The 27,877-nt window shown below is 40.3% G+C and overlaps 1 protein-coding gene across 2 annotated transcripts; it reads left to right on the top strand.

The window, feature by feature from the left end:
- zfyve27 (zinc finger, FYVE domain containing 27) lies at positions 1-27,501 on the top strand. 2 transcript variants are annotated; one of them, XM_061881281.1, is made up of 13 exons: positions 1-286; positions 7,989-8,226; positions 9,426-9,496; positions 9,570-9,756; positions 12,914-13,009; positions 15,048-15,160; positions 15,254-15,372; positions 18,191-18,262; positions 18,547-18,567; positions 22,365-22,506; positions 22,597-22,643; positions 22,726-22,807; positions 26,637-27,501. In XM_061881281.1, the coding sequence occupies exons 2-13, from the start codon at positions 7,991-7,993 to the stop codon at positions 26,705-26,707; spliced, it is 1,257 nt and encodes a 418-aa protein (XP_061737265.1). In that variant the 5' UTR covers positions 1-286; positions 7,989-7,990; the 3' UTR covers positions 26,708-27,501. The 2 variants fall into 2 exon arrangements, with proteins under 2 accessions (XP_061737265.1, XP_061737266.1); XM_061881282.1 differs by lacking the exon at positions 18,547-18,567.
- Positions 27,502-27,877: the final 376 nt, after the last annotated feature.

The following is a 27,877-nucleotide window of genomic DNA, read 5'->3' as shown; positions in this document are numbered from 1 at the left end:
TCGATTGCTCAGCCTGAAAGAACAGGAAGTGGACACGACATAACTAGCACGGCTATCCGGAAGAGGTAGCCACCCGAAAGCAAAACAGTGCTAACAGTTCAATGGTTTAGTGATTAATAAATGCTTTAAATCGCACATATCGGTGCTAATGTAGTAGGATAGACTGCTGTCATGTTGCCGACAAATTTGGAGGATATTTCCTTCCTACAGGAGGATGAATTCGTGTTGCCTTAGCTTCGTGCTGCTCATTCTCCTCAAGTTAGCTGTTTGTGGAAACGTCGCCCCGGTAAGTTGTCTTACTTCTTCTGTGAATGTGGACTACATTGAACTCCTTCATAATAATCATAATAATAGTACTCATAATGTTGAAGTCTTGAGAGCAACTTTTGGATTTGTCCGCATCCTACTTGGCTAAACACTTCGTGTTGACTATGTGGCTAACGTGGATTTAGACTGGTGATTGAGTCCATGGCTTCTTCAGTCCCACATCGATCCAACTTGAATATTCTTGCAAGTCGGGGGAACATACACATACTGTATTTGTGTACGACGTAATTTAAAACACTACAGGTCGTGGAACAACTAATCAATCAAAGTTTACTTATCCATCCATCCATTTTCTACCGCTTAGTCCCTTTCGGGGTTGCGGGGGGCGCTGGCGCCTATCTCAGCTACAATCGGGCGGAAGGCGGTGTACACCCTGGACAAGTCGCCACCTCATCGCAGGGCCAACACAGATAGACAGACAACATTCACACACTAGGGCCAATTTAGTGTTGCCAATCAACCTATCCCCAGGTGCATGTCTTTGGAGGTGGGAGGAAGCCGGAGTACCCGGAGGGAACCCACGCATTCACGGGGACAACATGCAAACTCCACACAGAAAGGTCCCGAGCCTGGATTTGAACCCAGGATTGCAGGACCTTCGTATTGTGAGGCAGACGCACTAACCCCTCTGCCACCGTGAAGCCAAGTTTGCTTATATAGCCCTAAATCCGAGTGTCTCAAAGGGCTGCACAAGCCACAAGAACATCCTCGGCTCAGATCCCACATCAAGGCAAGGAAAAACTCAACCCAATGGGCTACAATGAGAAACCTTGGAGGGGACCGCAGATGTGGTGACCTCCCCCCGGGGCGACTGGTGCAATGAACGTTGAGTGGATCTAGTTAATAGTCAATCAATTAATCAATCAATAAAAATGTATTTATACTAGTGATTTAGGGCTATATAAGTAAACATTGATTGATTGATTGATATAGCCCTAAATCCGAGTGTCTCAAAGAGCTGCACAAGCCACAACGACATCCTCGGCTAAGATCCCACATCAAGGCAAGGAAAAACTCAACCCGATGGGCTACAATATAAAAATTTGGAGTGGACCGCAGATATGGGAACTTCCCCCCGGTGCGACCGGTGCAATGAACGTCGAGTGGATCTAGTTAATAGTCAATCAATTAATTAATCAATGAAAGTTTATTTATATAGCCCTAAATCATGAGTGTCTCAAAGGGCTGCACAAGCCACAATGGCATCCTCGGCTCAGATCCCACATCAGAGTCAGGAAAAACTCAACCCAATGGGCTACAATGAGAAACCTTGGAGGGGATCGGTGCAATGGATGTCGAGCGGATCTAGTTAATAGTCAATAAATCAATCAATCAATCAAAAGTTTACTAATGCAACTCTAAATCACAAGTGTCTGAAAGGGCTGCACAAGGCACAAGAACATCCTCGGCTCAGATCCCACATCAGGGCAAGGAAAAACTCAACCCGATGGGCTACAATAAGAAAAATTGGACTGGACCGCAGATATGTGGACCTCCCCCCTGGGCGACCGGTTCAATGGACGTCGAGTGGATCTATTTAATAGTCAATCAATTAATCAATCAATAAAAATGTATTTATTTAGCCCTAAATCCGAGTGTCTCAAAGGGCTGCACAAACCACATCGACATCCTCGGCTCAGATCCCACATCAGGGCAAGAAAACTCAACCCAATGGGCTACAGTGAGAAACCTTGGAGGGGACCGCAGATGTGGTGACCTCCCCCCGGGGCGACCGGTGCAATGAACGTCGAGTGGATCTAGTTAATAGTCAATCAATTAATTAATCAATAAAAGTTTATTTATATAGCCCTAAATCATGAGTGTCTCAAAGGGCTGCACAAGCCACAATGGCATCCTTGGCTCAGATCCCACATCAGAGTCAGGAAAAACTCAACCCAATGGGCTACAATGAGAAACCTTGGAGGGGATCGGTGCAATGGATGTCGAGTGGATCTAGTTAATGGTCAATCAATCAATCAATCAAAAGTTTACTAATACAACCCTAAATCACAAGTTTCTGAAAGGGCTGCACAAGGCACAAGAACATCCTCGGCTCAGATCCCACATCAGGGCAAGGAAAAACTCAACCCGATGGGCTACAATAAGAAAAATTGGAGTGGACCGCAGATATGTGGACCTCCCCCCTGGGCGACCGGTTCAATGGGCGTCGAGTGGATCTATTTAATAGTCAATCAATTAATCAATCAATAAAAAATTATTTATATAGCCCTAAATCCGAGTGTCTCAAAGGGCTGCACAAGCCACATCGACATCAGATCCCACATCAGGGCAAGAAAACTCAACCCAATGGGCTACAATGAGAAACCTTGGAGGGGACTGCAGATGTGGTGACCTCCCCCTGGGCGACCTGTGCAATGGACGTCGAGTAGATCTAGTTAATAGTCAATCAATCAATCAATCAATAAAAGTTTATTTATATAACCTTAAGTCCGAGTGTCTCAAAGGGCTGCACAAGTCAAAACGACATCCTCGGCTCAGATACCACATCAGGACAAGGAAAAACTCAACCCAATGGGAAATAATGAGAGACCTAGGAGGTAACCGCAGTTGTGTGAACCTCCCCCCTGGGTGACCGGTGCAATGGATGTCGAGTGGATCTAGTTAATAGTCAATCAATCAATCAATAAAAGTTGACTAATACAACCCTAAATCACAAGTTTCTGAAAGGGCTGCACAAGGCACAAGGACATCCTCGGCTCAGATCCCACATCAGGGCAAGGAAAAACTCAACCCGATGGGCTACAATAAGAAAAATTGGAGTGGACCGCAGATATGTGGACCTCCCCCCTGGGCGACCGGTTCAATGGACGTCGAGTGGATCTATTTAATAGTCAATCAATTAATCAATCAATAAAAATGTATTTATACTAGTGATTTAGGGCTATATAAGTAAACATTGATTGATTGATTGAAATAGCCCTAAATCCGAGTGTCTCAAAGGGCTGCTCAAGCCACATCGACATCCTCGGCTCAGATCCCACATCAGGGCAAGAAAACTCAACCCAATGGGCTACAATGAGAAACCTTGGAGGGGACCGCAGATGCGGTGACCTCCCCCCGGGCGACCGGTGCAATGAACGTCGAGTGGATCTAGTTAATAGTGAATCATTTAATTAATCAATAAAAGTTTATTTATATAGCCCTAAATCATGAGTGTCTCAAAGGGCTGCACAAGCCACAATGGCATCCTCGGCTCAGATCCCACATCAGAGTCAGGAAAAACTCAACCCAATGGGCTACAATGAGAAACCTTGGAGGGGATCGGTGCAATGGATGTCGAGCGGATCTAGTTAATAGTCAATCAATCAATCAAAAGTTTACTAATACAACCCTAAATCACAAGTTTCTGAAAGGGCTGCACAAGGCACAAGGACATCCTCGGCTCAGATCCCACATCAGGGCAAGGAAAAACTCAACCCGATGGGCTACAATAAGAAAAATTGGAGTGGACCGCAGATATGTGGACCTCCCCCCTGGGCGACCGGTGCAATGAACGTCGAGTGGATCTATTTAATAGTCAATCAATTAATCAATCAATAAAAATGTATTTATATAGCCCTAAATCCGAGTGTCTCAAAGGGCTGCACAAGCCACATCGACATCCTCGGCTCAGATCCCACATCAGGGCAAGAAAACTCAACCCAATGGGCTACAATGAGAAACCTTGGAGGGGACCGCAGATGTGGTGACCTCCCCCTGGGCGACCGGTGCAATGAACGTCGAGTGGATCTAGTTAATAGTCAATCAATCAATCAATAAAAGTTTATTTATATAACCTTAAATCCGAGTGTCTCAAAGGGCTGCACAAGCCACGACGACATCCTCGGCTCAGATACCACATCAGGACAAGGAAAAACTCAACCCAATGGGAAATAATGAGAAACCTAAGAGGTAACCGCAGATGTGTGAACCTCACCCCTGGGCGACCGGTGCAATGGATGTCGAGTGGATCTAGTTAATAGTCAATCAATCAATCTATTAATACAAGTTTTTTTATATAGCCCTAAATCACGAGTGTCTCAAAGGGCTGCACAAGCCACAACTACATCCTCTGCTCAGATCCCACATCAGGGAAAGAAAACTCAACCATATGGGCTACAATGAGAAAACTTGAAAGGGACCGCAGATGTGGTGACCTCCCCCTGGGCGACCGGTGCAATGGATGTCGAGTGGATCTAGTTCAGTGGTTCTTAACCAGGGTTTGATCGAACCCTAGGGGTTTCGGTGAGTCGACCTCAGGAGTTCGGCTGAGGTCAAAACACACCCGACTCTTCGTGTAAATACAAACTTCTCCTTGTTGGCATATTACGGATACGGCAACTGCTGATTGATTTGTAGGTGTGTAATTTGTTGTGAGTTTATGCACTGTCTTGGTTTTGTTGATTGAACAAGGTGACTTTCATGCACGGTTCATTTTGTGCACCAGTAAAAAAACATGGTAACACTTTAGTATAGGGAACCCATTCACCATTAATTAGTTGCTTATTAACATGAAAATTAGTCACATATTGGCTCTTAACTAGTCATTAAGTACTAATTAATTTCTTAACCTTCTAACCTTGACCCTAACCAAATAACTCTAAATTAAGTCTCTATTACTTAGAATATGTTCCCCTCGTGTCCAAATAACTCTAATTTAAGTCTTTGTTGCTTAGAATATGTTCCCCAACATACTAAAGTGTTACCAAAAACATATAACTTAGTCTTGAATTTGAAAAAAACCCTACTTTATTTTCCACTAAAGAAGGTTTCGGTGAATGTGCATATGAAACTGGTGGGGTTTGGTACCTCCAACAAGGTTAAGAACCACTGCTTGAACCCTAACCCTAACCAAAAAACTCTAAATTAAGTCTTTGGTACTTAAAATATGTTCTCCTAATGTCCAACAACCTCTAAATTAAGTCGTTGTTACTTGGAATATTTTCCCCAACATACTAAAGTGTTACCAAAAACATATAACTTTGTCTTGAATTTTAAAATGTTTTATTTTTTATTTTCGACTTAAGAAGGGTTCAGTGAATGCGCATATGAAACTGGTGGGGTTCGGTACCTCCAACAAGGTTAAGAATCACTGATTTAGTTAATAGTCAATCAATCAATAAAATATTAATTATATAGCCCTAAATCACGAGTGTCTCAAAGGACTGCACAAGCCACAAGGACATCCTCGGCTCAGATCCCACATCAGGGCAAGGAAAAACTCAACCCAATGGGATACAATGAGAAACCTTAGAGAGCAGCGCGGATGTGGGACCCCCTCCCTGGGCGACCTGTGACACCCCTGCCTTAGATGCAGCATTAAACTTAAATGAACCTTTTATAAACTTTTATATGTCCAATTGTTTGATGTGTCAGTATTTTAAGCACAACTGACTGTTTTCTATCAAGAATTCGAACAGCAAAATTCACAACAGCTGTGTGATCCATAGATCTAACAATATATTTTCTGGTTCTATCAGAATTGGGGTGGTCCTGCTTGTATTTCTGTTCACATTTTTGATATATTGAGATCAGGAACGTCCTAATAATTGACCAACCGTACCTTGACATTTCCAGGCTTGAAATAAGATGTTCCTGACGGAATAAATAAAGTACTATCTAATCTAATCTAATCCAAAGTTTTCAGAGGGAAGTGGCTGCTGAGCTTAGTGTCACATGGTGTCATGAGCAGCAGATCGCGACAGAGACACTAGAGCAGGGATCCCAAAACTACAGCATGCAAAATCCGGTCCGCGGGAAGTCTCAAGTTGTTTTTTTTTATTTGTCCGACCGCTTCTATGTTAGCTACCTTTCTTTGTTTATAATGTCTATTTACTGCTGGATCTACTTTCTATACTGTCTTTTTAGGCTGCAGCTGTTACATATATTGTAATACTGTACATCAGGGGTGTCCAACTAATTTTAGCTCAGGGGCCGCATGGAGGGAAATCTGTGCACACGTGGGCCTGAATATTAAATTCATGGCATTAAAATAAAAAAAATAAAGACAACTTCAGATTTTTTTCTTTGTCATACTTTTGCCAAAAACAGAACAAACACATTCTGAAAATATTACAATGAAAGTATAGAAAAAAATACCCAGCAGCACTAAAGTTTAGATCAGGGGCCCCCAAACTATGACCCAAATACGGCCCGCCAGCGTCCAAAATCCGGCCCGTGGAAAGTCTCAAGTTCTTTTTTTATTTGTCCTTTCTAATCTATTTTCAACCGATTGCTACTCCCGGCGTCTCCTCGCCGCTCAGGCAAATCATATAGTCTAAAAAGCCATTTTCCCATCGATAACGTGGGTTGGGGTGTACGATTCCTTGTAACAATAGGATTGATTAATAATTTGAGGTTGCTGATATGATTCAAGGCCAATATTAGTTTATTCAAAACAATAAGATCTGTAATGATTTAATGAGTTGAAAAAATTTCAGTAACTTTTTTTTTAGCAGTGTGACTGTGGAATAAATACTGAATACTGGACGCTGCAGGTGAAGCTTCCTATATTCTTGTTGTTTCTTGTAAGGGTATTAGATATAAATTATAGATACAAACAATTATTTGCCAATGCCTTCACATTTATTTGAATAACGTGTAACCAACACTTCAAGTTGAAATACAAAGGAAAACTTTTTTTTGTCTTTTTTTCAACATTCAAGACATTTTTAATTGAAGTACATTAACCAATTAACATTAACCGGTAAACTTACCTGCTACCCTGCGATGAGGTAGCAACTTGTCCTGGGTGTACCCCGCCTTCCGCCCGATTGTAGCTGATAGGCACCAGCGACCCCATAGGGAATAAGCGTTGGAAATGGATGGATGGACTTACCTGCTACCTTTGCTGTCGTTTTTCCAACATAAAAATAATACAATATTAATATAAGAAATCACGTGCAACCAACATCTCTTCAGGTTGAATTAACAGTAGGTTTACCTGACAAATTAAGTGCAACCAAATCTTTCCAGGTTAAATGTGCAGTGGTTTGACCTGTTACTACTCTCATTTTAATAAACAGCTACATTGACCAAGAAAACTTAAAAAAACGCAAACGCCACAACACAGCAACGGAAATGACAGCGGACAAGTTTTCGCCGCTGGACTGAATTCCTGAGGCGGAAAACGGTATAATGAACGAAGTTGGAAAAGTTTGTGAATTGTGATCACTTTTTCAGTCCTAAATAACTTTTTCAATAATACTACTGTACTATGTTCATTAGACTGTTTACAACCTTTTGTCACTTATTTTGTGGCTTAAAATCGTGGTTTGGCTTAATGTTATTGAGTTGTGGTGTTTATTTGTTGTGGCTTTTGTCATTTGATGCTTGCAGACCAACAAAGTAGCCTTTTTTTCCCCTATCAATTTTCTCCATGTCAAGCATATAAACAAAGCCAAAAAAATAATGAAAATGTTGATAAAATTCAATTTCTACATGAAAAATGAATATGACACATAGCTAGTTAATACATCTAATTACTGACAAAGTCTGGGAAGGCGAGCCTAAAGAACTGGCTCCCTTAAAAGAGCCGAACTTCCCATGATGACAATAAAGCAGGTTTTGTAGCATTTTTATTAAGCTGTTAAGTAGCCAGTCAGAAGTGAAAATAACACTTTAATTGTCTGCTTACACTCTTGTTTCTTCTTTTCGTACAGGAATGATAATGCACGTTACGGCGGCATCACAGGACGCCTCCCATGGAGTAGGGGAAAGGGGGGGGCTGGTCCACACAATATCCAAGGAGACTCTTGGGTCTCCAGATGCTTCCGAACTGGGAAGCCCAAGATCTACACAAAACTTTGACCTCCTTAACATGGTCGTGTCCTATAAGAGAATAGCACTTTTTTTAGAACCAGTGATGGATGCAATGGAGTTGGTTCGCTTTGTGCTCGGGTGTGTATTTTTTCTTCAGTGAGGCCAAGCGCCATCCATTTCAGAACACAAATTTAGAGCTGTTTTTTCCCCATTAAAAAAAAAATAAATTTTTTTCTCAGGTTAAAATATTGTCTATCATAAAACTTGTATTAACTCAGTGCTTCTCAATGATTTTCTGTTATGCCCCACGAGAAAGAAGAAAACATTTTGCGCTCTCAGACCCCCACAACTATAAATAGTACAATTTGTCTATGAAATTGTTGTAAGTACACCTCTGCGTAACATTCTAACCCTATTGAACATTGAATAAAACAAAAAATCAAACAATATTGATGAACATACAACAAATAATAACTTGATAACTTATTTAACATTGTTGTTTTAGTTTGTAACAGAAAAGATAGATTGTGCATCAATTTGCCTGAAAAAATAATCCTTATTCAAATTAAAAACAATTTTGGACCAACTTGAACCATTTGGTACTGAAAATATTCAAATTGATTAGCAACATTAACTCAGGAGCACAATATGTGAAATTATTTAACCAACAAAAGAAAAATAAATAAAACCATTTGTGCTGACTTTTGTTTTTATTAGAATGAAATCAGAATAATGGCTACAATGAGCATGTTTTGTAGTGCACAGCTTTTCGAAGGGAGGTTTGAAGCATGATGATGCTGCATGATGCTGAAATCAGGATTTTCAGAGTTTTGGCATCGCACCGCATCACCCCCTAGGGGGCCCCGACCAACTATTTAAAAATAGCTATATTAACAGCATGAACTATAGCTTTCTTGACTCTCGGGCAAGTGTAGAATTAATTAATTATTACAGCTACTCGCCATTTCCATGAAGGACATGCATCTTTCGGAGAAATAGGGAGTTAAAACCTCAATTTGATGTTGGGAATAGTAAAAACATACTGGGAGTTAAATCTCACATAAAGATTAAACATAGCTGACTTACAAGTGTACATTTCACTTTACTCCTTTGATAGTTGATGTCATCTTATTGTCACATTATTGTACTGAGAAGCCAGAGCAAAGACACTTTTTACGGTAGTGGTTCTATTGTCATCATCACACTTTAGCTTTTTACCATCACGGATACCCTACTTTGTTGGAATCAAACACAAAAAACACAATTCTTACTTAACCAAAGTCTTAAGATGTATGCTAAGGTCTTGCAAGATAGTAAGATCAAATTTTGTTCTTCAGGTGGAAAATGCCCATCTGCTCGCTGCTTGTCTGTATATTCCTCAATGTCTTCTTCTGCACTATCAACGAAGGTAAGTTGAGTCTTCAGCAGTCTGGAGCAGTGGACTATTGGTTAATCTACTGCCGTCTTCTCTCTTCTGTCAGTGGGCTGGTTGTCATTGTGTTTGGTGGCAGTGACGGCACCTGCTGCCCTGGGCTACCTGCAGGACAGGTGCTGGGGCAGAGCCTCAGAAGCTGAGCTGCGGGGGAAGCGCTTTCACACTGTGCACCGCCGAGACTTGCAGATGGTGCACCTCAGTAAACAGGAGGCCATGCTGGAAGTCAAAGACCTGTAAGAAAAACTGCATTTTTCTGTTTCTAAAAAGAATTGAAATGAAAATCGCATTTTTAAGACCGTCTTCTACTCAAAATGTTCAAAGTTGAATCTCATTTGTTAGATTTTGTACATATTCGACTCTCAGTTGAACATATGGCAGGATTTTTTTTTAGATAACCTAACTGGGTACACTGACTCTTCATTAAGGGTCAGTAATGTCACATGAATGTGCTCTAGCACTTACACAAGAATATTCCGAAGGTAATTCAAGATACTTATAAAAGGAATACAGTCTTTAATTAAAGGCCTACTGAAACCTGCTACTACCGACAACACAGTCTGATAGTTTATATGTCAATGATGAAATTTTAACATTGCAACACATGCCAATACGGCTGGTTTAGTTTACTAAATTACAATTTAAAATTTCCCGTTGAGTTTCCTTTTGAAAACGTCGCGGAATGATGACGCAATGATGACTCGTGTTTGTGACGTTATTGGTTGGAGGGGACATATTAGTTCAGCGCCACTTACGGCTAAAAGTTGTCTCTTTTTATTGCGCAATTAGACAGTATTTTGGACATCTGTGTTGCTGAATCTTTTGCAATTTGTTCATTTAATGATGTAAAAGTCAAAGTAGAAAGATGGAGGTGGGAAGCTTTTAGCCTTTAGCCACACAAACACACGGTGTTTCCTTGTTTAAAATTCCCGGAGGTGAAGCTTTACTATGGATCAGAGCGGTCAAGCGAACATGGATCACAACTACATGTCGACCGGCAGTTTTCAGTGAGAAAATTGTGGTAATAAGTCGCCTCTTACCGGAGATCAGCGGAGCCAGCGTCCTCCTGCTGCCGTGACTTCTTTCAGAGACTCTGCCGTCAAAACACCCGTGGCCACACCCCTCCGACTTTAAGGTACTCTTTAACTCACTAAAACACTAGCAACACAATAGGCAGATAAGGGATTTCCCAGAATTATCCTAGTAAATGTGTCTGAAAACATCTGAATCGCTCTCACTGCCCTGCCTTTTTTTCAATTATTTTTTTTTTAACTTTTTTTTTTTTTTTTCTAGGCCTTCACTCTAAATTTCGCCATCCACAAATCCGAATATTTCTAAATGATGGAGGCTCACATTGTAAACAATATGAGGATGTGAGGAGCGCTCACACTGGTGACGTCATCGCCTGCTACTTCCGGTACAGACAAGGCTTTTTTTATTAGCGACCAAAAGTTGCGAACTTTATCGTCGATGTTCTCTACTAAATCCTTTCAGCAAAAATATGGCTATATCGCGAAATGATCAAGTATGACACATAGAATGGACCTGCTATCCCCGTTTAAATAAGAAAATCTCATTTCAGTAGGCCTTTAAAGTGAACAAAACGAAGATCTCTTTGGCAACTTTTTTTTAACTTAAAACCCCCCCCAAAAAACTAAACCACAGTTTTGTGAGGTACCGGGCTCTATGCTGCACCAAGAGGACATAAAACTTGAATAAATCTAAGTAAAAGTTTCAGTAAAGTTTCTGTCTGTGAAGTTGTGGACAAATAATGACCTTTTTCAAGATAAAAGCAACTCAATTCCGTTTTGGCCCCAACACCGTGTCCAATTTTCAGCAGTTTCACTGGGGTTGATGGTGGGATTTCAGTTGTCCTGAGGCGCGCGTTGGTACAGTGAGCTCCGTGACTGACTACATAGCACCCCGACACGTCTGAAAGAGTAAAAGAAACCCCATTTTGGGTGTAATAATGGATGAGAACATTAACTAGAAATCACATAACAAATATACAAAAAGGTGGCAGGAAGTATGTCCACAACGAATGAAGCAAAATATGTGCTGGACCAAAAATCACTCCATGTTCTCTACTACTCGCCAGTGTTACCATGTATGAGTTAGTGTGCAGAAATATAGGTACATATTGCTTATTGATTATACTTGCTCACTTAACATGTTACAAAAAAGAAAGAACGGTTAAAATAATACATAATGAGTGATACATACAATGATTACAAATACATTTAAGGCAGCCACCACAGTTGACATACTTCACACACAGTTCACAATTTCACTGTGATTGTTGATCCAAAGCGAATGAAGATTTCAGCAGAATGAGCGTAAGAAGTTTTTTTTTTTGGTTCTTTGTATTTTTTTTATGCGCCGTCGGGTGCGTGTTAGAGTGCTTGCTGGTCACGAAACACAGAGAGCGTCAAATACGGCCACAAAATGTTACTTTCACAAAATAAAAGCATGTTTTATTGTAAGTTTATGAGCTGGAGAATGTTTAGAACTACTGTGTATATATATATATATTGTGAAGAACTCCCTTGATAAAGAGATTGTTAATCTCAATTGGACTTTCCTGGGCAAGGGCTGAAAAAGAAAAAAATAATGTTTTTTGTTAGAAAAACTAATGTCAAAACAACAGCAGTTGCAGCTGCACACGTCCTTGGTGGCAGTCATGGCGCCTGTTGTTTAGTTGGCCATACTCTCTTTATACACCACTCTGACAAGTGGTACACATACCACAGTTTGCGAATCACTGCACTAAATGGTACAAAAAGATACAAAATGTTATATTTATAGGATTTTAATATATATAATATAGAATTGGAAATGGAAAATACTTAAATTTGTATATGTTTTAATTTTTTGGGTAGCACGGTGGAAGAGGGGTTAGTGCATGTGCTCACAATACGAAGGTCCTGAGTAGTCCTGGGAGTTTGCATGTTCTCCCCGTGACTGTGTGGGTTCCCTCCAGGTACTCCGGCTTCCTCCCACCGCCAAAGACATGCACCTGGGGATAGGTTGATTGGCAACACTAAATTGGCCCTAGTGTGTGAATGTGAGTGTGAATGTTGTCTGTCTATCTGTGTTGGCCCTGCGATGAGGTGGCGACTTGTCCAGGGTGTACACCGCCTTACGCCCGAATGCAGCTGAGATAGGCTTCAGCAGCCCCCCCGCTACCCCGAATGGGACAAGCGGTAGAAAATGGATGGATGAATGGATGTTTTAATTTATTTTTTTACGTTATGTTTTTAGTAATGGTATTTTCCTTGACATGATCTTGATAGACATTATTGTTGTTTGAAATAAAATAAATGAAATGGGGTAAGTGTAACCACAAATTAAGTATGTGTAACAGGAATTCAAATGATTCTATTTCTCCATCAGGTTGAAGCACCTGGATGACTTGCTTTCTACGGCCTGTCAATCAGCAGACAAACTATTCAAGGTCCTGTATTGGGACAATCACACCACATCATTAAGGTCAGAACACACACACACACACACACACGCAACGCACACAATGGATGTTCTAATGGCCACATTTACATGTAATTATTGTGTAAATAATTACAAAGAGTAACATATTAAATACAAGAGACACATTTATTGTAAAGAAGTCAAGTTAAAGAATGAACATGCGAAGCACAAAAAAACTATTTTGTGTTAAATCATCAGCAGTGCACACCAATTTGGAACGGTATGATATATTTTTATTTTTTTTCCAAGATGGCGCTGCTGTAGTGGCTGCTGTAGGCAGGAACTCTGTGCTCTTGTGTCATCCTTTTGTGTTTCCCTCTTGTTTTCATGTCTTATTATATTTTTTTGCCTTTTGGTCCGGGACCCTTTGGGACTGTGTGACAAGGGGTGGCACTTTCGTGACCTCTGTGGTGCTTTTTTTGTGGAATTCTGGATCTGCCTCCCGGGAGCCTTTTGGCTTTGGAGACCAGCTGCTGGGTGTCTGCTACACCAGAGTATGTTTGGATGTACTGGAGGAGATGCGGATGAGGGGGACAGGGCTGCGGAGCTAGCACTGAGCGCTGGGACGGAGAGGCTTTGCGGTGTCTTGACTGGGTGAGCAGGTGTCGGACACCTCAGTCACCTTGGACGTATCCTCGCTCATCCATGCGGACTGGACACTGGTCGAGAGTGGAGTCGGCTGTCTTGGTTGCTTTGTTGGGTCTGCTTCTGTCTCTGACCATCCTCCCTCCACCCCAGCAGACGATGGCGTGGAACATATCCACCACAGTGGATATGTTTATTTTACTTTTTATTCATAGCTGTATGTAGAAGTGTCTGCTTGTATCTGATGTTTTAATGTCTTTAATGTCCTCTGTGTTCTTTGATGTTTCCCTCTTACACACATGGAAGAGGGATGTGTACCATGGATATGAGTTGTTTTTTTATTTTTTTGTTTTTTTTCCCCTTGGCCTCAGTCTGCACCTCCTCTCCTCTCCAGGGCCCAGGCAAAGACCGATTTTTTAAATTGTATTTTAATCTTCAATCCCCCCCCCCCCCCCCCTTTGTTTACCTTTATCTCATCTTTTTTGTAAGGGGCGCTGGAAGCCGGCAGACCCGTCAGCGATCCTGTTCTGTCTCCCTGTAATGTTTGTCTAAACTTGAATGGGATTGTGCTGAAAATTTTAATTTTCCTGAAGGAACTCTCCTGACGGAATAAATAAAGTACTATCTAATCTAATCTATCTAATACCTGCACACATTTTAGGCAATCCAAAGATGGCAAAAATGCATTATTTAAAAATGTTGAGCCAAAAAATAAAGATTATTGATATTTGCTTATTTCTTCTTACCGGTCTTACGCTTCATTTATGATACTGATATCAACAGATACGGATATATGCAGCAGCTCCTCTGTTGTAATGAATGAACACATTATGCTGCTTTTACTTTGATTGTACTTTAAGCTTTTCCCAAATAACACTTAAAAACTTAAGAGAACTACTGCAATGTATGTTATAGAAACAGTTCAAATGTTAAACATTTGTTTTTTAACAATTTGTTACAACAAAATAGTTATACAAAGAATTACTATCAATAGTCAATGCAATTTGAAAAGCTTTACATTTCCATTTGACACAAACATCCTTTTACAAAGTAAAATACATTTTTGGTTGCTTTTTTTTTTCCTGCATAAAACGCTGCGTGTGACTAAGTGATTCTTCCTGAGGTGTGAATTTGAATAATAAGTATTAAAGGAAGACCCTTTATTCCCCACTTGCCTTAACCAGCGTTTAACAGTCATTGCAAATCGCATATTATTCCAGGCTTGAGCTGGCAAGGTTTTTACTGTGTGGAGCATAGCACAGTTTGATGAGTTCATCCCTTGTGTGCCAAAATCCAGACAATATTTTTTCCGATGTTATCAGCAGAAAAAAGGGCCGTACGGTCATTAAATATTTAATTTTTATGCCAATATTGGACAATCATATCCACACCATCAAAATGATAAAAAACAAGATTTTTTATGGTATAAGTCAACATGTAATTATTCTCTCTCCAGATTCTATGGAGGAACATTTACGGTGGTGTGTCTTCTCTACCTTGCTCCTGTGGGCTGGGTGCTTGCTGGGTTGAACAGCACCGTCTTCCTGTGGAATAGAGACTTCCACAAAGGTCAGCTCACCCCTATAAACCTTGTAGCAACATCACAGATTTAGATAGTTTTCAAAACAAAAGTTGTCACTGTGTTTTTTTATTGGCTTCCAGTTTTGTTGGACCTGAAGAAGATGTTCCATTTAGGCCAGGCCTCCACCTCAAAAGCAGTGTGTGAAGAACAGGGGCACAGCAACATAGCGGACAGAACACCTACACCAACCAGTGTGGAGGTGAGAAACCCTCAGATTGTTATGATGTACAGGACTGTGTAAAAGTCCTAAGCCATCATTGGTTATTTGCGATGATTAAATGCCCGCATCTCCATTTAATTTCACTGTTCTTTAAAATCAAATATAGCCGTAAGCTTCTTATCTAATCTATACGCTTCATTTATAAATGCAGTACCATCAAGCAGGTCTATGCATGGATTTTAATGCACCAGCTTATTTCTGTTGAATTCTAATTCTCCTGCCTAATCTTATGGAATGTGAATCCTAAGGAAACAGTTATAATGATGGTCTGACTTTGTGGAAATCTGTGCAGTATATTTTACAGCAGGGGTGTCCAAAACTTTTGTAGATAAAAAAATGAAGAATGGAGTAGTTGATACATTTTGTACATTTAAAAGTTACCAAAACCAATTTAACGTAGGTTACAAATATGCAAAGCTGTCTGAACAAAACATCCACATTTTAACTACGTGTTAGCTACGGCTACAGCATTCTAGTGTAATATCTAAAAATGTGAATGCATACACAATCATTAATCTGATTAAACATTTTTATGCAGTTAACTACCATATTTTTCGGATTATAAATCGCACCGGCCGAAAATGCATAAAAAAGAACAAATATACATATATAAGTCGCACTAGAGCAGGGGTCACCAACGCAGTGCCCACGGTCACCAGGTAGCCCGTAAGGACCAGATGAGTCGCCCGCTGGCCTGTTCTAAAAATAGCTCAAATAGCAGCACTTACCAGTGAGCTGCCTCTATTTTTTAAATTGTATTTATTTACTAGCAAGCTGGTCTCGCTTTGCTCGACATTTTTAATTCTGAGAGAGACAAAACTCAAATAGAATTTGAAAATCCAAGAAAATATTTTAAAGACTTGGTCTTCACTTGTTTAAATAAATAAATTTATTTTTTTACTTTGCTTCTTATAACTTTCAGAAAGACAATTTAAGAGAAAAAATACAACCTTAAAAATTATTTTAGGATTTTTAAACACATATACCTTTTTACCTTTTAAATTCCTTCCTCTTCTTTCTTGACAATTTAAATCAATGTTCAAGTATTTTTTTTTTATTATTGTAAATAATAATAAATACATTTTAATTTAATTCTTCATTTTAGCTTCTGTTTTTTTCGACAAAGAACATTTGTGAAATATTTCTTCAAACTTATTATGATTAAAATTCAAAAAAAATATTCTGGCAAATCTAGAAAATCTGTAGAATCCAATTTAAATCTTATTTCAAAGTCTTTTGAATTTCTTTTAAAATTTTTGTTCTGGAAAATCTAGAAGAAATAATGATTTGTCTTTGTTAAAAATATAGCTTTGTCCAAATTGTTATATTCTAACAAAGTGCAGATTGGATTTTAACCTATTTAAAACATGTCATCAACATTCTAAAATTAATCTTAATCAGGAAAAATTACTAATGGTGTTCCATAAATTCTTTTTTTTTATTTTTTCAAAAAGATTCGAATAAGCTAGTTTTTCTCTTCTTTTCTTTCGGTTGAATTTTGAATTTTAAAGAATCGAAATTGAACATAAACTATGTTTTAAAATGTAATTTTCATTTATTTTCATGTTTTCTCCTCTTTTAAACCGTTCAATTAAGTGTTTTTTTTCATCATTTATTCTCTACAAAAAACCTTCCGTAAAAGGAAAAAAAATGTACGACGGAATGACAGACAGAAATACCCTTTTTTTTTTAAAAGGTAAATTGAGCAAATTGGCTATTTCTGGCAATTTATTGAAGTGTGTATCAAACTGGTAGCCCTTCGCATTAATCAGTACCCAAGAAGTAGCTCTTGGTTTCAAAAAGGTTGGTGGCCCCTGCACTAGAGTATAGGTCGCATTTTTTGGGGGAAATTCATTTGATAAAATCCAACACCAAGAATAGACATTTGAAAGGCAATTTAAAATAAATAAATAGTGAACAACAGACTGAATAAGTGTACGTTTATATGATGCATAAATAACCAACTGAGAACGTACCTGGTATGTTAACGTAACATATCATTGTAAGAGTCATTCAAATAACTATAACATTTAGAACCTGCTATACGTTTACCAAACAATCTGTCACTCCTATTTGATAAATCTGATGAAATCTTCTTCCTCGGCGTCGTTTCTAAAAGACTCTACCAACTCCAAATGTAGACAATACGCCGCAATGTGTTAAGAATTTCACACATAAATCGCTCCAGAGTATAAATCACATCCCCGGCCAAACTTTGAAAAAAACTGTGATTTATAATCCGAAAGAATACGTTAATCTGTAGCACAAAATGCCTCAAAATCTCTGAAACGTCTCATTTGCATTTTGGGCAGTTTGTCCAAGTAGTGTTACCATTATCATGCACAAATGTATTGTTGATGAGGTAGTGACAGGGTGCAAAAGCAAAAAGGTCAAAATGAAAGGCGCTATACAGCACAATGTCCTCCTACATGGAAAATATGAGTAAGCAGTCAACCGACGTAAAGTATTGTACACACTCTGCAGGAAGGAGCCATTTAATAAACACGTTACGTGCATATAAATATATATGTATATCATTTTTTTTTTACCTTCTTTCTTGAATGTTTGTTTTCATGCAACAATAAATACCATTAACATCTAAATTAATCATGTAATTAATCTGATAAAAAATGACAGCACTATTAAACATATACTATCCACTAATAATCAAATAATGACATTTTTTAAGTATGTCGATGAGCAATAAAAGCGAAAATATCCCCCTGGGCTGCACTTTGGACACCCCTGATTTACAGTACCGGGTTCTGTCATTAATGAATTAATGTGTCGTTTGTAGGACATGTCACCTGGCAGTGTAGAGGAGGCAGAAGAGGCTGAGCCTGATGATGAATTTAAAGATGCAATTGAGGTATTATATTTTTCAATCATGATTTTAAACTTTATGTTATAGGAAGTGGGCATACCTTGCAATACCATTTGTAATGGAATTATGGAAACATAATTATATACATACAGTACACTGTAATTGGTTAGCTATCACAGTATCAGGTTGAAATGCACATTAGTAGCATAGCTAATATAACACCACCAACATAATAAGTAATAATTTTCCATCACAAACACAAAATCTATGGGCGGAAAACATATTGATGATGTCATTCATGTTTTTCTCCTGCTTTCCTCTGAAATCAGGAAAGTTCAATTCATTTGCAGGTGAGTGCTGCCCCCACTGCTTAGTAATCTTGGCTTTTCTAATCTTCTTGTCACACTATGTTGTGTGAGCTGACCTTCGTTTAGACCAGGGGTGCCCACACTTTTTCTGCAGGCGAGCTACTTTTCAATTGACCAACTCGAGGGGATCTACCTCATTTATATATATCATTTATATTTATTTATTTATGAAAGAGACATTTTTGTAAACAAGTTAAATGTGTTTAATGATAATACAAGCATGTGTAACACATATAGATGTCTTTCTTTCACAAAGACAAGAATATAAGTTGGTGTATTACCTGATTCTGATGACTTGCATTGATTGGAATCAGACAGTAATGATGATAACGCCCACATTTTCAAATGGAGGAGAAAAAAAATTGTCCTTTCTGTACAATACCACATGAAAGTGGTTGGTTTTTGGCATCTAATTCATCCAGCTTCCATACACTTTACAAGAAAAACATTGGCGGCAAATTCCGTAGCTTGCTTGATTGACATTCACGGCACCCGAGGGTCTTGTGAGATGACGCTGGCTGCTGCCAGTTCATTATTATGAAAAAATGACAGAGAGGAAGGCGAGAAACACTTTTTATTTCAACAGACTTTCGCGCCGTCCCTTCCGTCAAAACTCTAAAGGCTGACTGCACATTTCCTATCTTCACAATAAAAGCCCTGCTTCATGCTGCCTGCGCTAACAAAATAGGAGTCTCGGAAAGCTGGCGTGCACAAGTGATGTGCACGCCAGCTTTCTGAGGGATCGCTTGTGCACGCCAGTTTTCCGAGACTCTGTATTTAGTTAGCGCAGGCAGCATGAAGCAGGGCTTTTATTGTGAAGATAGGAAATGTGCAGTCGGCCTTTAGAGTTTTGACGGAAGGGACGGCGCGAGAGTCTGTTGAAATAAAAAGTGTTTCTCGCCTTCCTCTCGGTCATATTTTCATAATAATGATCTTGCAGCAGCCAGCGTCATCTCACAAGACCCTCCGGTACCGTGAATGTCATTTAAGTGACGTCTTGGTGAAGATTGATGATCACTCATTTTTAGGTCAATTTTTTTTAAAAGCCTGGCTGGAGATCGACTGACACACCCCCCGCGGTCGACTGGTAGCTCGCGATCGACGTAATGGGCACCCCTGGTTTAGAAGCATGTTCTTTGGTAGTAACTTGGGTGGTTGTGGTTTAAATTGTGTTCTGTTATCCTGCATTCCACTAAGTTCCCCTTTGGTGTTAGTGGTAAGTGGATTTTTCAGTACCTCCCATTCATCCTTTAATCTGCCAACGGTAATGTGTAATGTTGTGTGCACTTGAAATTACTCTACCATGGTTGTAAGTAAAGAGGTCTGCAATATTAGATGTGTTGAGCTTCTTTTGTTTTCTTGTCACAAACTACCGCTAGTTTGTAAACATAAAGAATTTCAGTCATATACAATTGAGGTTTAATAATTTCAATTGCAACTGTATATTTATTTTTTCTGCATGGGGAGTTTGATCCTCGGTCTTAGATATAATTTGTTATCCTTTTTCATCCATCCATCCATCCATCCATTTTCTACCGCTTGTCCCTTTTGCGGTCGCGGAGGGCTGCTGGAGCCTATCTTAGCTGCATTCGGGCGGTACGTGGGGTACACTCTGGACAAAAGCCACCTCATCGCAGAGCCTTTCTCATTTAAAAGCATTTTAGTGAAATCGAATATGGGGTTGATTCTTTTAACTCACCATAAGTTTTTGCTTATGTGTGACTGCCATTTGCTTCTTTTTTATGTTTATTTCTTTATGCTCGTTTTTTTTGGCTAAACATCTACAGTGGAACCTCTAGGGCAGAGGTAATTTAATATTTTTTGGGGAGGCACGTTTCCAGAAAATTAAGAACTAGGGAGCCAGACATCGGCCATCGCTATTAGTCATACTTTGTATATTCCGGACAACTAACGTCCTCTACAGTGGACATTTGATTTTGGTCTTTATTTTTTAAGTTATATGAGTGCTCTACTGTTTTAAGAAACTTCCACAAAGAAATAAGTCAAAGATCATCTCTATGACAGCACTCTAGTGATTTTAAAGAATCTGCTGCAAAATTCTGACAAGTTTTTGGAATTGAACTTGAGGGCCACTAATTGAATAGCCCAAATGATGAAAAAGAGATGGCCTGAAATGGAACCTTGAGGAACACCACTAGTATAACTAAAGAAGTTGAACAAATGACTACTGACTGCATCTGAAGTAAACAAGCTATATAGCAATACCTTAGTTACATAAATTATGAAACACATTTGGGGAATTTTCTACAAAAATTTTAGTCAGTCCCAAGTTTTGAAATGAACGGAATGGTGTCATTCCCGGTCCCCTAATTGAATAGCTGTGCTATAAGACCCATCACAGTCCATTTGGGTCAGCTGCAAATGTGTACTTTAGAACAAATCCGCCCTGTAAAAAATGATGTAAATTGAATTAATTAATTGCAGGCTAAAGCTGGTCACAATCTTTTTTTAACTGTGCAAACATTTTTTTACTTTACATTTTAACTATCATAAGAGTTTCAATCAATCAATGTTCTACGGGCTGTAGAGCTTTTTCATTTCGGGCTCCAGTACTCTGGAATGCCCTCCCGGTAACAGTTCGAGATGCTACCTCAGTAGAAGCATTTAAGTCTCACCTTAAAACTCATTTGTATACTCTAGCCTTTAAATAGACTCCCTTTTTAGACCAGTTGATCTGCCGTTTCTTTTCTTTTTCTTCTATGTCCCACTCTCCTTTGTGGAGGGAGTCCGGTCCGATCCGGTGGCCATGTACTGCTCGCCTGTGTATCGGCTGGGGACATCTCTGCGCTGCTGATCAGCCTCCGCTTGGGATGGTTTCCTGCTGGCTCCGCTGTGAACGGGACTCTCGCTGCTGTGTTGGATCCGCTTTGGACTGGACTCTCGCGGCTGTGTTGGATCCATTGTGGATTGATCTTTCACAGTATCATGTTCTCATATGTTCTCATAGTCATCAGTATCATCAGTATCACAGTATCACATTCTCATAGTCATTATTGTCACCGATTTCCCACTGGGTGTGAGTTTTCCTTGCCCGAGGATGTCGTAGTGGTTTGTGCAGCCCTTTGAGACACTAGTGATTTAGGGCTATATAAGTAAACATTGATTGATTGATTGATATTTATATAGCCCCAAATCACAAGTGTCTCAAAGGGCTGCACAAGCCACAACGAAATCCGCGGTACAGAGCCCGCTTAAAGGCAAGGAAAAACTCACCCCCAGTGGGACGTCGATGTGAATGACTATGAGAAACCTTGGAGAGGTTTAAAAATCAATAACAGTAAAGAACAGGTATTGCCTTAACTTTTACCGACAAATATTGGGTCGCATGTTGGCCTCACACGGGATTAATGGTTCAAATATTTCTCTCTGTGGAGTTTGCATGTTCTCCTCGTGCATGTGTGGGTTTTCTACATGTACTCAAATTTCCTCCCATATTCCAAAACTATGCATGTTAGTTTGATTGGAGACTAGAAATTGTCTATGAATGTGAATAATTGTTTGTCTACAATCTGTCCTGTGATTGGCTGCCGGCCTCTCACCCAGTCAGCTTGGATAGATTTCAGTTTATTCTTGACTAATGAGGACAAGCAATACAGAAATTGTATGGATACACAGTGCAAAAACTATTAGATTGTAAATTCTACAAGTCTGGAGAAATTCTAAAATCAAGGTCTTGAAAATTAGTTTCTATTCTATAAAGTCTCCCTTGTAATAATTGTATGATGCTTTGTTTCTTTCTCTCTTCCTCCCTTTTTTAGGAGGACGACGATGGTCCTCTAGGAGCTCCTGAATTTGACACAGTCTCTGAAAATGGTCTCCTAAGTCGTAACGAACCGATTCGCAGCAAAGTGTCCAAGTTGACAGAGAAACTGCGCAAGCGCTACCCCACCACTAGTGCAGGTCAGGCTGCTGTGACTGGAATTATAAGTTTTAAAGTCGCAGATGCCAATATTAGATCTTATAACTGGCTCCTCTTTCTCCACCACAAAGGCAACTGTTCAAGCTGCAATGCTGTCTTCTCAGTGCTGAAGAAAAGGGTGAGACTTCGACGAATTGTAATATCCAGCCATTGTTTTTTCCATTTTTGCCTCAACACATCGGGTTCTTTCGCTGTTGTAGAAGAACTGCAGTAACTGCGGCAACAGCTTTTGTTCGCGATGCTGTTCTTTCAAGGTGCTGAGATCTTCCATGGGGGCCACAGGTATGCCAAAAAAAAAAAGTCTAAAACCATAGAATTTTAAAGGACACTTGTTGACATATAATTTATTAGTATTATTTTAATTTGAAGCAATTTTTCCTGCCAATTGTCGTTACCGTACAGGGAGGTTGCAGGGCATTACATCGATCGCAACTTTGACTGGTCAGGTTGTTTTCAAAGACAACAAAAGTCCGGTTGCAATCGATTAAATGCCCTTAAGGTACAAGTGCCTGAATGAATGAGAATATTCAGGCAGCCTTTGAACATTTGAAGTAAACTTTCAACATTCTTAACAGTTCTATAAGTATAAAAAGTTTGTGACAAGTTTTTAACAAAAAAAATTCAGAAGAGAGAAGGAAGGCTTTCTGAAAGTGAGTCAAATTGATGATTTGTGATGAACATTTTTCACTGTCATACACGTGTAAAAAGAAGTACTTCACTGTTTAATCTAATTGTATACTCCTTAAAGTTCCACTACATTTAATGCTCACGGCAGCAGGTTATCCTGATTATAGAAAGTTAAAAGGGACACATTTGGTCTTTTCTCACATCATGTTACATCAATGCCAAGACGATAAATCATAAGAGTCATGGGTTTTGGTGTGAGCTTGAACTCAGTTTTGGATGCCTTTGTTCGTGGGCTTTTGCAGTCTTTCTTGTTGTGATGTTACAGCAAGTTCCATCCATCCATCCATCATCTTCCGCTTATCCGAGGTCGGGTCGCGGGGGCAGCAGCCTAAGCAGGGAAGCCCAGACTTCCCTATCTCCAGCCACTTCGTCTAGCTCTTCCCGGGGGATCCCGAGGCGTTCCCAGGCCAGCCGGGAGACATAGTCTTCCCAACGTGTCCTGGGTCTTCCCCGTGGCCTCCTACCAGCTGGACGTGCCCTAAACACCTCCCTAGGGAGGCGTTCGGGTGGCATCCTGACCAGATGCCCGAACCACCTCATCTGGCTCCTCTCGATGTGAAGTGAAGTGAAGTGAATTATATTTATATAGCGCTTTTCTCAAGTGACTCAAAGCGCTTTACATAGTGACACCCAATATCTAAGTTACATTTAAAGCAGTGTGGGTGGCACTGGGTGCAGGTGGGTAAAGTGTCTTGCCCAAGGACACAACGGCAGTAACTAGGATGGCACAAGCGGGAATCGAACCTGCAACCCTCAAGTTGCCGGCACGGCCACTCTACCAACCGAGCTATGCTATGAAGGAGCAGCGGCTTTACTTTGAGTTCCTCCCGGATGGCAGAGCTTCTCACCCTATCTGTAAGGGAGAGCCCCGCCGCACGGCGGAGGAAACTCATTTGGGCCGCTTGTACCCGTGATCTTATCCTTTCGGTCATGACCCAAAGCTCATGACCATAGGTGAGGATGGGAACGTAGATCGACCGGTAAATTGAGAGCTTTGCCTTCCGGCTCAGCTCCTTCTTCACCACAACGGATCGATACAACGTCCGCATTACTGAAGACGCCGCACCGATCCGCCTGTCGATCTCACGATCCACTCTTCCCTCACTCGTGAACAAGACTCCTAGGTACTTGAACTCCTCCACTTGGGGCAGGGTCTCCTCCCCAACCCGGAGATGGCACTCCACCCTTTTCCGGGCGAGAACCATGGACTCGGACTTGGAGGTGCTGATTCTCATTCCGGTCGCTTCACACTCGGCTGCGAACCGATCCAGTGAGAGCTGAAGATCCCGGTCAGATGAAGCCATCAGGACCACATCATCTGCAAAAAGCAGAGACCTAATCCCGTGGCCACCAAACCGGGACCCTTCAACGCCTTGACTGCGCCTAGAAATTCTGTCCATAAAAGTTACAGCAAGTTGGACCTATTTATTTAGACATTCAGTAAACTTGTCAGCCAGAGGAGGACGTTAAGTAAACATATCAGCTAGAGCTGGACGATATGGACCAAAACTGATACTGCAGTATTTTTAATTTGAACACCGGTATCCCATGTACATTTGAAAAAAAACGTTCAAAGTGCTTAAGATTGCCTCATGGCTAGGAAACCAGTGTTGAGAGCACTCAGATTATTTTTGTTGTAAGTAGTAATGAAATGTATTGTTTATTCTTTAAAAAGTATCAATCATCAATCAATCAATGTTTACTTATATAGCCCTAAATCACTAGTGTCTCAAAGGGCTGCACAAACCACTACGACATCCTCGGTAGGCCCACATAAGGGCAAGGAAAACTCACACCCAGTGGGACATCGGTGACAATAATGACTATGAGAACATGCTACTGTGAAAGATCAATCCATAATGGATCCAACACAGTCGCGAGAGTCCAGTCCAAAGCGGATCCAACTCAGCAGCGAGAGTCCCGTTCACAGCGGAGCCAGCAGGAAACCATCCCAAGCGGAGGCTGGTTGGCTGTTACTATGGCAACACGTTTGTTTCGGAATTTTAGGTTTATAACCTCACTCTTGTCCACGGGATAGATGGTGCTCAGTGCGGTGAAAGCCGCTGGCTGTTCTGCTAAAACTACTTTTCAGCCACCCAGTCACTATACTACAGTAGCTCAGTCGGCATAGAATATGGGTAAAGGCACTTTTTAAAACGGAGTTGTAGTTCAATATTTGATACACCGAGCAAGCAGCAGAGAGGAGCTATCGTTAGCGTTTGTGCTAAGTGGGTAACAGAAGTGAACAACATAAACAGATGAGATTAATGATGAAGTCGCTAAAAGGAGAGCTATATGTTATCAAGCATATTGGTGTATGTGTAAATAAAGCTGTAGTCACTCACCAAAAGCCAAATGCAATCGCTGACCAAAGCATATTATAGTCTGGACTTGAGAAGTCGGCACTGTGCGTGCCATACTTTTTTAAAAGTTTGATGCACAGCGCAGGGGTGAGCAGTCGGGTGTAATGAAGAGCAAATGGCCGTTAAAAAGACACTTCTATCACGGTTTCATCTCAAATATAATATCCATCCATCCATTTTCTACCGCTTATTCCCTTTCGGGGTCGCGGGGGGCGCTGGCGCCTATCTCAGCTACAATCGGGCGGAAGGCGGGGTACACCCTGGACAAGTCGCCACCTCATCGCAGGGCCAACACAGATAGACAGACAACATTCACACTCACATTCACACACTAGGGCCAATTTAGTGTTGCCAATCAACCTATCCCCAGGTGCATGTCTTTGGAAGTGGGAGGAAGCCGGAGTACCCGGAGGGAACCCACGCAGTCACGGGGAGAACATGCAAACTCCACACAGAAAGATCCCGAGCCTGGATTTGAACCCAGGACTGCAGGAACTTCGTATTGTGAGGCAGACGCACTAACCCCTCTGCCACCGTGAAGCCCCTCAAATATAATACTACTTTTTAAAATGTACCCATATGTATAAAAGTAGTATATCGCGCATGTTGGCATGTGCATAACATCGACGTGTGACATGCAGTGGCGTACAATGCTGGTAAAAGCAGCTTTTTTCAAATGCAGATTGAATCCATTGGCGAGTGTGCAGGTTTACCTACTGTTGTGACCGGGTGACTCTATATTATGTTTATGGAGTTTATATTAGAACATGTCTGGAAAAGAATTGCGGTGATGACATCAAGGTCTATATTGAAACTGAACATTTTAAAAAGATTACCTATGATACTTTTGGAAAGTGTGGGGTGTGGTTTCATTTGCAATTTGGGAACGCCTCTGGAATCTAACATTGCAGACAGACTCAAAAAATAAAAGTAATCTGTGAAGCAACATTTACAAGAAAGCACATTTAATACATATCTAGACCGCAACAATTTTTTAAAAATGTGCATTAAAATCATCAAAGATCCCCTTTAACATTTTTCTTATTGTTTTGCTTCCTCAGCTCCAGAGGCCCAGAGAGAGACGGTGTTTGTTTGTGCCGCCTGCAATTCTTCCCTCATCAAGTTACAATGACGAGACATGTGTGCTGCTAGCCCAGCAAGGTGTTAATCACGGTTTGCTCCTAAGCTCCTTACTAAGTTTCTAAACCCTCAACCTTACAAATTCTGACCCGACTTTCCTTTTCAAGTTCCGACCGCCCTCATGTCAGACGATGCTGACTTTAAAGAATCTTAGTTCGTCCCATTGCTAAGCAGAAGGACATGTTGGCATACACAGGATTACACTCGTACTACCAGGTGTCGCTTACTAGATCAATGATTTGAAATGTTCTGGCTGGCCAACAGCAAGATCCAGTTTGATTGTCTTCAAAGTGCAGCAGTGAACTAAAATAATGGTTTACCAAAAAAAAACAATCTGTGAGTTACATGCTTGATGATTTAATTTATTTTGACCAGAATGCTTTGTTTGCTTCATGCTGTTTTTGGCCTTTTAAGAGTTACCTGCGAAGTCACATTTTTACTGGATCAGAAGTTAAGTGAACTGGAGTCATTTGATAGGACATCCTTGCCTCACACTTACAAGCTGGACTTACAAAATTGACGTGGAGGCGTTCTCACTGAAGACAGGCCCTGGGTGCAATGTTGTTTTTACCTTTATGCAGACACTGATGATTGTAATGTTTGCTTTGCTTTTATTGGAATTATAATTACACCGTAACTGTAATCCCCTTTTCTAGAGCTAATATATTTAATTTAAATTTCCAGAAAATGCAAGTTATTTGACTTATGTCTTTTTTTCTGTGTATATATTGCTTCGTCTTTTACAAGTGAAATATTCCGTTATTAAAATAAAACTCTGAAGTCGCACTTGTTATGGTGATGAATGCTTTGGAAGCAAAAACACTCCAGCAGCTGCATAGTTCATTTTAGAAAACTTTTAGAATCTTTATTTTACTTATCCAATATAAAAGTAACAGTTTTATACTGAAAATGTGAGGCACCATGAGTTACCTGGAACATTGCTGTGTTCTCGTATCCACTGATGTGCTTAAAACAGTTTTATAAACATATAGCATGAGTACAAACATTTTTTCTCGCACTTTTCACAGATCAGGAGTTACCAGATACCCCAAATGTCAGAATAAAGACACAATTCATAAGGTCAAGTTAATAGTGGTTTTCGTCCTGGTCGTGGAACTGTGGACCAGCTCTATACTCTCGGCAGGGTTCTTGAGGGTGCATG

This window comes from Nerophis ophidion, linkage group LG20 (genome assembly GCF_033978795.1).
Source record: "Nerophis ophidion isolate RoL-2023_Sa linkage group LG20, RoL_Noph_v1.0, whole genome shotgun sequence".
Taxonomy (NCBI): domain Eukaryota; kingdom Metazoa; phylum Chordata; class Actinopteri; order Syngnathiformes; family Syngnathidae; genus Nerophis; species Nerophis ophidion.
Note: the sequence above shows the minus strand (reverse complement) of the source record. Positions and strands in the feature narration are given on the sequence as shown.

Bases quoted from the DNA above. Each gene is read 5' to 3' on its own strand.
- zfyve27 (XM_061881281.1), top strand. From the start codon at position 7,991: ATGATAATGCACGTTACGGCGGCATCACAGGACGCCTCCCATGGAGTA. The intron at 9,757-12,913 runs GTAAGAAAAACT...TTTCTCCATCAG, and splicing joins ATGCTGGAAGTCAAAGACCT to GTTGAAGCACCTGGATGACT. The intron at 22,507-22,596 runs GTCAGGCTGCTG...TCCACCACAAAG, and splicing joins CTACCCCACCACTAGTGCAG to GCAACTGTTCAAGCTGCAAT.